The sequence below is a fragment of the Bubalus kerabau genome, chromosome 9, assembly GCF_029407905.1.
Source record: "Bubalus kerabau isolate K-KA32 ecotype Philippines breed swamp buffalo chromosome 9, PCC_UOA_SB_1v2, whole genome shotgun sequence".
Lineage (NCBI taxonomy): Eukaryota > Metazoa > Chordata > Mammalia > Artiodactyla > Bovidae > Bubalus > Bubalus kerabau.
The window spans coordinates 17,755,010-17,768,989 of record NC_073632.1 but is presented as its reverse complement, the minus strand read 5'-3'; the positions used below and the strand labels follow the sequence as shown (position 1 = coordinate 17,768,989).

Below are 13,980 nucleotides of genomic sequence, written 5' to 3'. Positions count from 1 at the left end.
AAAGGAAATCAACCCTGAATATTCATTGGAAGGACTGATGCCGAAGCTGAAACTCCAATACTTTGGCCACCTGATGCAAAGTACTGACTCATTGGAAAAGACCTTGATGTTGGGAAAGATTGTAGGCAGGAAGTGAAGGGGACAAGAGAGGATAAGATGGTTGGATGGCATCACCGACCCGATGGACATGAGTTTCAGCAAGCTCCGAGAACTGGTGGTGGACAGGGAGGCCTGGCGTGCTGCAGTCCATGGGGTCGCGAGGAGTCGGACACGATTGAGCGACTGACACTGAACTGAACTGAACTGAAAAGTCAGATGGAGCAATATGTAACTATTTAGTAAATATCAGTCTTTTAACAAAGCATGTTAATACCGAAGTAAAGCATTAATACTATGTTCCAGTTAAGAAAAAACACAGAGATCCTCGTTCAACAGGAAAGACATCTGAAAAGTCAACAGGAAAATTCACAGGTGAATGTGAACAGTTGTGTACCCATAAATCAAACTACCATCTGCCAGTAAGTCCAACAGGACACACGAAAACAGGGATGAGTCTCAAAAACATGCTGAAAGAGGCCAGACACCCAAGAACAAACAATGCATGATACCATTTACACGAAACTTCAGCAGCAACGAATATAGTCTACAGTGACAAAGAGCAGACCAAGGGCTACCTGGGACAGGTGTGAGAGGCAAGAGGGCACAGGCACCTCACGGGGGGAGGGGAAGGGTCTACATGCCAACTGTGGTTGTGGCCACACAGCAGCCATGAGTGACGAGCAGGGTGAGCTCCATTATGCAAGCAAGGAATGAAGACCTAGAGCCTACAGCTAGAAGCAAGAAACACAACAGACAGACAGAGAGATGGATGGGGGAGAATCCAAAGGGCAGGCGGGAGGAAGAAAGAAAAAATACAGAGGAAAGAAAAACCAGGTGCTCTCGTGTTCTTTCCGAAACTCTCAGGACCACTGCCCACCCCCTCCACTAAGCACCCGAGCAGAAAACCACCACCTGCCATCTGGATTAGTCCTCCAGTCCCGCTCATCCATAAACTATGCATTCACACATGTTCTACAAGGCCAGAGTCCAAACCCCTTAACTAGACTGCAAGGTGCCCTGCCTGCCCCCTCCCCTCGACCCGGCACCACCTGTCTAGGCACACTTGACTCCCTGGGAGCCAGCTCTCTGGTCTGCTGCTCCGGCCACCAGGGATTGCTGCTTCGCTGCTCCCTCTGCTGGAAGCCCACACACCTCTAGGGGACCCCCGCCCTGCCCCCTCCTGGACGCACCCCTGGTCTTCCCGTTTGCGCCCGCCAGGACGCTGCACTCCTGCAAACACTGGCACGTGTGTCCAGTGACGATGCCGTTACTTATGGGTGTTCTTTGTGCAACTGAAGTTCTCTGAGACGGACGTTGTTCCTACTTTGTTCACCATCTTCAACATCTGGCATTCAACAGGTCTCGATAAATGTTTTAGTTGAGGAAAACAGGACAAGAGTGTCTCAGAGACAAACACAAAAGGAGGCTTACATCAGTAGCTGCCACAGTCCCCAGAAAGGGCTCTGGCTTATTCACTCTCTTCTCTGAACTCTCATGCAAGTTATCTACACTCATTGTGAAACTCAGAATATATTTTGTAACTAGATGATAATTTCATTTCACTACATTCCAGTACTTTTACAGAGAGAAGACAAGACTCTGACCTAGAAAATGGCACTGGGAATCGGCGTTGGGAAATGTGGTTGTCGTGTCTGACTGTCCCTCTATTCCCCACCCTTCTCTCTGCCCCATCTATGACCTCCTTCAGGAGTAAATGAGCTATCACCCTTCCTTCAACTATTCTTAAGCCCAGAAGGTCTTCTCAAGGCCACCACCAAAGTCAACTGTATGCAAAGAAACTCCCCAAGCAATCCAAGTGTACAAACCCACCTACTACAAAAGGAAAACCAACGGGGCAGATGGAAAACAGGTTTCCAATTGCCATGTTCCAGCAAAAGGTGAACAAATACACACTGAAAAGATACCGAGTGTTATAAAAATGCCAGGATGATTATTTGAAGGGCATAAGGCAAATTGCTCCTTTTGTCTTTCCAAGAAAAGGCCACGTCATTTCCTTGAGGATTGTGCTGCTGCTGCCGTCACTGCTGCTCAGTCCTGAAGTCCCGTCCCGCTCTCTGCGGCTCGTGGACGGCAGCACGCCAGTCTCCTCTGTCCTCCACCACCTCCCACAGTTGCTCAAATTCAAGTCGCTGACTCAGTGATGCTATCTATGTCATCCTCTGTCATCCCCTGCCTCCTCCTGCCTTCAATCTAAATGAAAATCTGCTGCTCTAAAACAACTGACGAGGACCTTATGGATTAACTGTAATACATGCCTTAAACCAGTTTTAGAGATTTTTGACTATATATTTTAAGTGGAGATTTTAATCACAGCAGTTCTCAAATGACTGTCTCATGATCTTTCTGCATCCTGTGAGGCTTAGGTTTTTCAGGAGTTGAGAAATCATCTAAAAAATATAGTTTTCAAAGTAAATTACCTTCCATGGCATGTGTCAGATATAAATACATTTACTGAACTAATAAATAAATCATACAAAAGAAATCACCAATTAAACTCGTCAGTAGGGGAGTTAAAAGACTGACAAACTTAAGTACCCAGAGTCACCAAATACACAGAAGCAGCCTGAATTTTAATTTACTAACTTTAAAATCACTGGATAAGACACTAAGAAATGCAGAATTCTGGAGAAATTTCAAACAGAAATCCATTAATCGCCACATCAGTCACCTGGAAGCCCATAACTTAAAAGGGCTGACTAAAACGTGGTGATATTAACCCAACAGACCTCAAACACTGTGCCCGCACGCTGAAGCCACTGCTCCTGGACTCTCTACTCCTGCGGGTCTCCTCCTCCGCCCAACACAAGCCTCGCGGCGGCTCCTACATATAAAGCACTCAGTAACACAGACCGCTACGGAAAACACCACAGGCAACACCTTGTTTAACTCTCCTAAGAGTACCATAAAAAGCAGACACCATGACCATTTCTATTGCACAGAAGAAACTAAAACTGTAACAAAAAAGAAGTAACAACAACTCCAACTTGAACCTGCGTATTTAACAGTAATCTTAAGTCACCACTCGATAATTTATCATCTAAGTTTTTCATTCCTATCTAGAAGGATATCTAAAATGGATTGTAATGCATACAGTTTTAAAATTATTGCTCATTTATCCTAATGAACTGTATAATCATCAGTTAATTATAAACAGTGGTTGCTGCTCAGTTGCTATGTCAGGTCTAACTCTGCGACCCCATGGACTGCAGCACACCAGGCTTCCCTGTCCTTCACCATCTCCTGGAGCTTGCTCAAACTCATGTCCATTGAGTTGGTGGTGCCATCCAACCATCTCATCCTCTGTCGTCCCCTTCTCCTCCTGCCCTCAATCCTTCCCAGCAATAGTCTTTTCTAATGAGTCAGTTTAATAAAATTAAAAATGCTAACTCGTTTTTATTATAGCACAATTCAGAAACGTTATTTCCACAACAATTTCAAAGTTGAAATAATGGATTAATTTCACTTTCATTGCACTAAATTCTAGTCTTCATACATACATGTGTGTAAACACATATAACATACATACATATGACAACATAAGTTAGAATTTTGCTGTTTTTAAACTTTTATATAATACTCAATTTCAATACTTCAAACTCAAGAAGGCAAAGTGGTTGTCTGAGGAGGTTTTACAAATAACTGAGGAAAGAAGAGAAGCAAAAAGCAAGGGAGAAAGGGAAAGATACACCCAACTGAATGCAGAGTCCCAGAGAACAGCAAGGAGAGATAAGCCTTCTTCAATGAACAATACAAAGATATAGAGGAAAACAACGGAATGGGAAAGACTAGGGATCTCTTCAAGAAAATTGGAGATATCAAAGGAACATTTCATGTAAGGATGGGCCATGATAAAGGAAAGAAATGGAAAGACCTAACAGAGGCAAAAGAGATAAAGAAGAGGTGGCAAGAATACACAGAAGAACTGTACAAAAAAAGTCTTAATGACCCAGGCAACCAGAGTGGTGTGGTCACTCACCTAGAGCCAGAAATCCTACAGTGTGAAGTCAAAGGGGCCTTAGGAAGCACTACTACCAATGAAGCTAGTGAAGGTGATGGATTGCAGCTGGGCTATTTCAAATCCTAAAAGATGATGTTATTGAAGTACTGCAGTCAATATGTCAATACATTTGAAAAACCCAGCAGTCACCATGGGACTGGAAAAGTCAGCCTGCATGCCCAAAGAAGGGCAGTGCTAAACAATGTCAAACTACTAGCCAACTGCGCTCACTTCCCATTCCAATACGGTTATGCTCAAAATCCCTCAAGCTAGGTTCCAGCAGTACTTGAATCCAAAACTCCTAGATATACAGGCTGGGTTTAGAAAGGCAGAGGGACCAGAGATCAAATTGCCAATATCTGGTGGATCACAGAGAAAGCAAGGGAATTCCAGAAAAACATTTACTTCTGTTTCATTGACTGCATTGAAGCCTTTGACTGTGTGGACCATAACAAACTGTAGAAAATTCTTAAAGAGATGGGAATACCAGATCATCTTACCTGTCTCCTGAGAAACCTGTATGTGGGTCAAAAAGCAACAGTTAGAACCTCACATGAACAACTGACTGGTTCAAAACTGAGAAAGGAGTATGACAAGGCTGTCTGTTTCCACCCTGCTTATTTAACTCATATGCAGAGTACATCATGTAAAATGCCGAGCTGGAGGAGTTACAACCTGGAATCAAAACTGCCGGGAGAAATAACAACCTCAGATATGCAGATAACACCACTCTAATGACAGAAAGTGAAGAGGAACTAAAGAGCCTCTTGATGAAGGTGAAAGAGGAGAGTGAAAAAGCTGGCTTAAAACGCGACATTTAAAAAACAAAGATCATGGTATCACTTCATGGCAAATAGAAGGAGAAACGTGGAAACAGTGACAGATTTTAATTTCTAGGGCTCCAAAATCACTGCAGCCACAAAATTAAAAGAGCTGCTGCTGGAAAAGAGCAAACAATATGTGAAAACTCAACCTCATCTACTCAAGACCTGCTAAAGGGATTTCTCTGATGATCCAGAGGTTAAGACTTCGCTTTCCAATGCAGAGGGTTCGGGTTTGATCCTCGGTCAGGGAGACAAGATCCTGCACACCTCAGGGTCAAAAAAAAAAACAAAAACGGAACATAAAACAGAAGCAGTACTGTAATAAATTCAACAAAGATTTTAAAAATGGTCTAAAAAAAAAAAATCTTTTAAAAAAAACCTGTTATTCAAAAAAAAAAAAAAGACCTAAATCGCCTAAGAACTCGTCAGTATTGCCAGCTGTGGTGCACCACAGGTTACGGGGAGTGAAGGGCGGACGACAGGACAGGTTTCTTTTTTTTTTTTACTGTAATCTTTCTTATTTATGGCTTCAGCCAGGCCACGTGTGGCATGTGGAATCTTAGGTCAGCAACTTGGGATCAAATCTGTGCCCACTGCACTGAGAACAAAGAATCTTAACAACTGGACCGCCAAGGAAGTACCCAAGACAATTTTCTGTACTTAAAGTCCTTCAAATGTCCCCTATCACTCATCCATAAAAGAACACCAGGGAGGGCAGGTTTATTCTGCATACCTGTGGTAGAATTCTAAGACAGCCACCAAAACCCCTACATACCCTGGATTCTAAAATGAGTTCTTAAAACTTCCAATGAAAATATATTACTTACATTTTAGAGTTTGTCCTTTGTTTCCCCCACAATGCTACAGGTAAAGTTAATTTCATGGACATTATCAACATCTCTATTTTGTCCATTTCTACCTCTTTCAAAGATTTCCTTTTCTATATCCACCAGAAATGCAGCCCAAACTCTATCAAGAGTACCTCTGCTCCAAAATATACATATTTGATTGAATTTTTTAGTATATTGCTTCTCCACATGTACCAAAAAGGAAAATCAGCTTATTTGCAAAATGAGATGAAATTACTGTCTCTAAATTGCCTGACAGATGACTTACCCACAAAATTAATGGCTTATAGCTTTATGATTAATTTAGGAATCAAAGACCCCCTCCCCCCAAAAAAGGACTGCAACAATAGAGACAACTAGCCTTAAATGGTATTTAACTGGGATAAGAAAATTTATCAGAAAAAGAAACTTAAAAACAAACAGTAATAAAACATATTTGATCACTACAGCAAGGTCTCAACTATTAGGGAACAAATGCTTGATAATAACCAATCAAAAGGCTACGTTTTCAGACTCCTTTTGTGCAGGAACAAGGTCAACAAAAGCTTGTCTGATACTGAACACTTCACATTAAAGAGGCATTTATCTATTAGCGCCTGCTCCTCAGGCACTCAAGCTTCAAAGCACTTTCCCAGTAAGACCATCTGGTGCTGCGATTCACGCATGCTAAGTCACTTCAGTGCTGTCCGACTATTTGCAACTCCGGACTGTGGCCCACCAGGCTACTCTGTCCACGGGGGCTCTCCAGGCAAGAACACTGCAATGCGTGGCCATGCCCCGCTCCAGGGGATGTTCCCCACCCAGAGATCCTGGTCTCTTACACCTCCTGCACTGGCAGGCAGCTTCCTTACCACTAGCACCACCTGGGAAGGTGCTGTGATAAATACAGATAATCAGGAGCAGCACCACGATTTCATCAGAATAATTAATGCAAGACTTCCTTGTTGACTGTTTGCAAATACAGTGCAAACAATTGTGTTTTCTATTTTGGACCAAAGTGAGATAAAGCTGTTCAGGAAAAAAAAAAAATAAAAAGCTGTGTTTTAATAAACATATCTGGTCAGATCCACCAACGCCCTTAGAAGAAGACAGATTTGCCTTTTCATTTCCACAAACCATAAAATAATTTTCTCTCCTCAATTTTTCAATTAGTATCTTTACACAGATTTCATAAATTAACTTAAATGCCATTTAAGCAGTTATTAGATGCTTACTTGAGAATATGCTCCTTTCTGAATCAAGAGTTCTGCTTTGTGAAAGCTCATTACGTGACAAAAACTCCCAATGTTCAAATTTTTAAAGTATGTAACCAGGACATTTTTACAATAAATAAGTCAAGCCCTATCACATGTTAAAATTTCAAAATATATTCATCAAACATCAACTGGTGATAGAGATGAAGATTTTACTTACATTTGTAATAGCTATAGCATTTTTGTCGTAGTATTTCTTCTTTTCGTATTTATCTCTGATGAAAAATTCCACTGCTCTGAAAACAGGTAACTTAAGGAAAAGCATGAGTTCAGTGACATGTATACTCCCCTTTATTCACTCCACAAAGCCCAGACTCTAAATTTAACACTCCTACTCCCTAGTCTGTACTTTCCTCACACACTATTTTCACAACTAAATTCTGTAACCTACTTTTCTTTCTGCCAAAGAATCTATCTCGTTCAGGAAATCTTCCCAATTCAACAAAACCACTCAGCTAAATTCTAAACAGAAAAGTCATCGTATTTCTCAGTTCCACCACAATCCACAGCCTTTTATCTACGCCCCAACACTAAATTAAGGTTCATTTTGGATTTTCAGTTTAAATAAAGAAACTAACACTCATGTGGTAACCACAGCATACCAGATGCCGTGCTGGTGCGCTATCCACAGTTTTCCTTTAGTCTTTCCTCCATGCAGTCGTGTGCATATTATAATTTCCGTATCACAGAGGAAGAATCAGCAACTTGGAAAGAGTAGACAACTGTGATTTCAACACTTACGTCCTTTCCCGCCACACACGGCTGCCTCTAACTGTATCAGTGAGCATCACTGCATATTAGAAGAATGGCGACACATTTTTTCCTGCAAAGCTTTCTAGAAATGGAAAAGTCAAGAAGCTAAAACCAATGTCAGTACTATTTAATTTTCTGAAGTTGAGTGGACCAGCCTTGTCTGTTGATGGGTGAATCACTTCTAGTGGGATTCAGGAGCTTTGGGTCAGCTGATACAGATGACTTCTCTTAGCAGTCAACCGACCACTGTTTTACCATATTCCACTAAAATGGGACTTCTTCCATCAAGGACTCTGAACTTTTTTATTTTTTAGTACCATGAACCCCTTTGACTCCTTTCTGAGATAGTGCTTTTAAATGCATAAAATAAAATACACAGAACTACAAAGGAAATGAATTACACTGAAATACAGACTCTCAGTGGACCCCCAGGTTAAGACAGCGTTCTGTTCAAAGAAAAGCAACCTGAAGCAGTAAAACAGTACATTTTCAGTCAACTGTTCCTTATTGGAAGTTAACAAAGCTCTTTAAACTGACAGTTGAGGCCACAGGTAGTAGCAAGAACTGACAGACAGGGCATTGAGAGAGAGCTCTCAAAGGGCCAGGGAAGGCAAGTAAGACAGGAAAACTAAATGTTCAATTTATCAAGCAAGCTGAATAACTGAAAGCCATTTTTAAAGACAGCTCTCTATCAACTGTGTATATGAAAGGCACTTCACACTGCCTCTTTTTCTCCTCTTAACCTATAGAGGTCTTTTATATTTACAACTAAAGCCAGGCACAAAAAGTTTAAGGAGTTCTCTGGTATTCTACAGTACAAGGGAGGAAGTATTGTGATGACTGGAAACCAGGCACGTCTAGCATCCACCTTTTCAGATGCTACTGGTCACCACAAATTCATTTGTGAATTAGTCATTTAATTTCTGCTAATGATAATAAATGCCTTTTTATCTAGAGAAGGTCAAATGTGGTAGCCTTGAAGACCCTTTCAAGTCAAAGGCCCCAGAGCTGTCAGAAGGCTCATTAGTTAGATATGTGAACATTTTGGCAGTCAGTACCAAAAAATTACCATAACACCCCAAGATTTTCATAAACACAATAACGTTGCTTTATTCCAACTATTTCACATATAAATAAGCTAAATGCTAAGTTCGCACATGATTTTAAATCCATGTTCAATATTACATTTTTCTGTTTTTCTAAGAGGATAAAATGAAAACAATAAAAAAAGCCGGCCCTTTGGATGCATGTGAATATATGAACAACTTTTACTGTCAAGACAACTATTTACTGCCACAACAGGAGAGAGAAGTATTGATGTCATTTTCACAGTGGATGAAATGAAATACGTTTGTGCCGAGTGCATGCTAAGTCGCTTCAGTTGTTTCCAACTCTTTGCAAACCCATGGACTGTAGCCCGCCAGGCTGCAAAACAAGCAAGTTAACGTTCTTACTGCTTAGTCGCTCAGTCATGTCCAACTTTTTGCAACCCCATGGACTGTAGCCCGCCAGGCTCTTCTGTCCATGGGGCTCTGCAGGCAAGAGCAGTGGAGTGGGTTGTCACGCCTGCCTCCAGGGCATCTTCCCAACCCAGAGACGGAACCTGCGTCACCTCTTATGCCTCCTGCACTGACACGCGGGTTCTTGACCACTCGCGCCGCCTGGGAGCCAGGTGAAATATGCTTACTGCTTTTAAAAATTCTATAATATTTTTAAAACAGCAATTATATTTACTTCCAGATATACATATTACATAGTATGTATACAGCTTTTCTTAACTAAAGTCTAAATTCTTAGAGTATAATTTGTATGTTTAAACACCTGGGAGGAGAGTTAACACTGATGTTTCTCCTCCTTAATGACAGAAACAGCAGTCTATTTTGGATATTATTTAAAATATACTACATATTAAAGCTTGAAAACATTATAATACTCTCATTTATGAAGTGTTTATAACAAAGGAAAGATCACTGTTTATGACCAAAGAAAACCCTGATATTAGAGAGAAAATTCATTAAGAACGGTATCAAAAATAATTTAACCACCATTGTAAAACCAAAATTAATTGAAAACTATAATAGTTTTGGAAATACTGAATTTGAAAAAGGCAAACTTTTAAGTACATAATCTTTTAGAGTAAAAAACACTACTAATATCTGATTAAATATGTGAATTTTCAGAAATAACAGATATACATGATATCTTAATTTATACTTAGTGTATTTTAAGTAAGTAATTCAAATATAGCTGAGTGTCACTTCTGTTTATGATTTAAAAAAAAAACCTCTCTGAAGTAGTAAGTAGTAAGCGATTTTTAAAAACTACATCAGATGACAGTTGATCTGTTTATCAAGGACATAAAAAAATAAAAATTAAATCCTTAAGGCAGGACAAAGCACTAGGCTAGTCCTCACAATTAAACATAAAACACTACTTCATAAAACGCAAACAAAGCACGCCACCAAGTGAACTTTCAAAACTCCAGGGGAGTCGCCCGAGTAAGCACTGCGGTTCAGGGAACACGCCACATCCTCGGGGGCTCTCAGGTCCTACATGCCTCTTAGACCAAGAATGTATCACGCAGCTCTTGTGTATTTTTGTACAAGGTCTCAAAAGCAACCCAACCCTTAACTGTTCATTCACCTAAAGAAGTAGTGATTTATTCCAGGGGTCAGCAAACTTTTTCTTAAAGGGCCAAATAGCACATATTTTAGGTTTCGTGGGACAGCTGTTCTATGCCGCGATTACTCACTTCTGCCTTTTTAGCCCCAATGTAGCCACAGAAAACTGGTAAATGAATAGGTAAGGCTAAGACTCTGATGCTGGGTAGGGTTGGGGGCAGGAGGAAAAGGGGACGACAGAGGATGAAATCGATGGATGGCATCAATGACTCGATGGACGTAAGTTTGAGTGAACTCCGAGAGTTGGTGATGGACAGGGAGGCCTGGCGTGCTGCGATTCATGGGGTCGCGAAGAGTCGGACGTGACTGAGTGACTGAACTGAAGGCTATGTTCTAATAAAACTTTATTTACAGAGTCAGGAATTGGCTCCTAGGCCTGCAGTCACGGATTCTCAAATTCTTTTCCAATGCTAGTGGGCTAAAGACACCTTGACTGGATTTATACAGGGTCTCTGTGTCTGCAAACTGGCACTGTAGCAAATGCGAGGGATTCTCGAGAGAAATCTGACAATAATTTTGCATTATATGCTGACCATAGTACTAATTCTCAAAGAGGATGGTCTCCAACATACATCCTCATTTCTGGTACCAGCAGTACTTGCTACTTAACTGGCAGTTATTGTGACCTTGAAGCTTGATCTCTTCATACCTAGCTAAGTGAAAACGGCAAGAATTCTCCATCTCACAAAGTTGTTGGCAGTACTGGGGATAATATATATAAAGCACCCAGCACAGTTCCTAACAAACAGTAAGCATGCAATAAATGAAGTTAGCTTGTATTCTTGTGTAACTTGTCTCAGCTTCCTCACCTTTAAAACAGAGATGATACCAAGACTCACCTCCCAAGATCACAGGAAGAATTAAACATGCTCAGGTGTGGAAAGACCTCAGAACAGGGGGTGGCACCGAGTGACTGCTGTCTGACACGCAGCTCTTATCATCAACCACCGTGCTCTGACAGGTGTTTAAACACAAGGCCCGTGGCGAGGAGGAAACAGACAACTGCTGCGTCATCAATACTAGGAGGGCTTGCCTATCATCAGCTTTAAATAGATGAGCGAATGAAAAGTAGCTACTAAAGAATCAATAAATCTGGAGACCGGGGAGTACTGATCTTCATTTTCCAGCCTCCAGGTGCCATCTGAGACCAAAGGACTTACTTAAACTGACAGAGACCAAGAGGACAACACCTCTTTTCCCCACAAAAAGAAACCAAACAGTAGCGCTTTCAGATCAAGGTAAGCAATATTATTACTGACAATGTAAGCCTAGGGGGCTGATCTGGGATTTAGTAAACAAACAACTAAACACCCCAGAAGATCCTCCTTGCCACAGTCACAAACCATTCAGCACAGCACACTTCACTGTCAAAACCCTCAACACAGACAGACAGCACCAGACAAGTCCAGAGAAATGGTCACAGCACTGTATATTCTATCTTTCCACAAGTATTTATTTCTATCTTAAGATTTCTTCCTTTCTTTAAAGATGCTATGTAAAAGACAATTAAAGTAACATCTACTCCCAAGAACAAAATCTTCCAGTTTCAGACACATGCCACTGACAGCAGCAAAATTTTCAAAAGCTCCAAGGAGACGCACTGCTGATTAGCTCTGGTGCACACTGGATCTCATGGAACTGAGGTAATTAAAGTTTTTAGATTAAGACAAAATATCCTAATAACGAAAAGCTTAATGTAAAACTTTATCACTTGTCATGCACTTGCACACGCCACCTAGAATTAACCACATGCCACATGAGAAATTATACTTTGACAGCAGCTTCTGCCTGACTTTTGTAAACTGTGAAGCTTACAGTGAGAAATCTTGTTATGAGCACAGTGACGTCCCCTACTATGCCAGTTTTACTCAGTTTGGTTCTACTTGCCTCTAGGGATGAGACAACTGTATTTTCCTTAATTCTAAATTTTATTTTTTTAATTAATTTCAATTAATTGGAGGCTAATTACACTATTGTGGTGGTTTTTGCCATCCATGGACATGAATCAGCCACGGGTGTACACATGTGTCCCATCCCAAATCCCCCTCCCTCCCCATCCCACCCCTCCGGTTGTCCCATTGCACCGGTTTCTTGCATCAAACCTGCACTGGCGATCTGTTTCACATATGATAATATACATGTTTCGATGCTATTCTCTCAGATCATCCCACCCTAGGCTTCTCCCACAGAGTCCAAAAGTCTGTTCTTTATATCTGTGTCTCTTTTGCTGTCTCGTGTATAGGGTCATTGTTACTATCTTTCTAAATTCCATATATATGTGTTAATATACTGTATTGGTGTTTTTCTTTCTTGCTTATTTCACTCTGTATAATAGGCTCCAGTTTCATCCACCTCATTAGAACTGATTCAAATGTATTCTTTCTAATGGCTGAGTAACACTCCATTGTGTATATGTACCACAGCTTTCTTATCCATTCATCTGCTGATGGACATCTAGGTTGCTTCCATGTCCTGGCTATTGTAAACAGTGCTGCGATGAACACTGGGGTACACGTGTCTCTTTCAACTCTGGTTTCCTCCATGTGTATACCCAGCAGTCGGAGAAGGTGATGGCACCCCACTCCAGTACTCTTGCCTGGAAAATCCCACGGATGGAGGAGCCTGGTAGGCTGCAGTCCACGGGGTCACAAACAGTCGGACACAACTGAGCGACTTCCCTTTCCCTATGCCCAGCAGTGGGATTGCTGGGTCATAAGGCAGTTCTATTTCCAGTTTTTTAAGGAATCTCCACACTGTTCTCCATAGTGGTTGTACTAGTTTGCATTCCCACCAACAGTGGAAGAGGGTTCCCTTTTCTCCACACTCTCTCCAGCATTTATTGTTTGTAGGCTTTTTGATAGCAGCCATTCTGACCAGCATGAGATGGTACCTCATTGTGGTTTTGATTTGCATTTCTCTGATAATGAGTGATGTTGAGCATCTTTTCATGTGTTTGTTAGCCATCTGTATGTCTTCTTCGCAGAAATGTCTGTTTAGTTCTTTGGCCCATTTTTTGATTGGGTCATTTATTTTTTTGGTATTGAGCTGCATGAGCTGCTTGTATATTTTTGAGATTAATTCCTTGAAACAACTATACTTAAATCAGTAAAAGTGCAAAGATGTTAGGCTTTTCAAACAGCATTGAGCTTTAGAATGATCCATGAAATAGAGAAAAAGGGACTTGTTTTCTTTAACGACCTTCCATATTACAAGCTCCAAATCACAGTGTTTCATAATTAAAAGGAGGGATAAAAGCAATGTAGTTGTAATAAGTATAGAGAAAAAAAATTTTTTTAAGACTACAGTATTACATTAGATACAAAAGCTGGTCTCATGATCCAAGAGATGTCATCTTATGGTGTTATCATTAGGAACCATCTATCTCAAGTTTGTCTAGACAAAATCCCTCTTCAAGCTTCTGACAACCTTAGATTATCTTTTTGTAAACAGCAAGACTGACAACAACAAAGGTCCATCTAGTCAAGGCTATGGTTTTTCCAGTAG

At 40.9% G+C, this 13,980-nt stretch overlaps 1 protein-coding gene across 5 annotated transcripts in view; it reads right to left on the bottom strand.

Annotated features, from left to right (window-relative positions):
• The window catches only part of SMAP1 (small ArfGAP 1), a 187,806-nt gene that overhangs the window by 79,319 nt on the left and 94,507 nt on the right, over positions 1 to 13,980 (bottom strand). For all 5 annotated transcript variants that reach the window (XM_055534776.1, XM_055534778.1, XM_055534777.1 and 2 more), the window contains one exon: positions 7,203 to 7,278. In XM_055534776.1, coding sequence (XP_055390751.1) covers positions 7,203 to 7,278 — 76 coding nt within the window. The remainder of the gene's footprint in view (positions 1 to 7,202; positions 7,279 to 13,980) is intronic.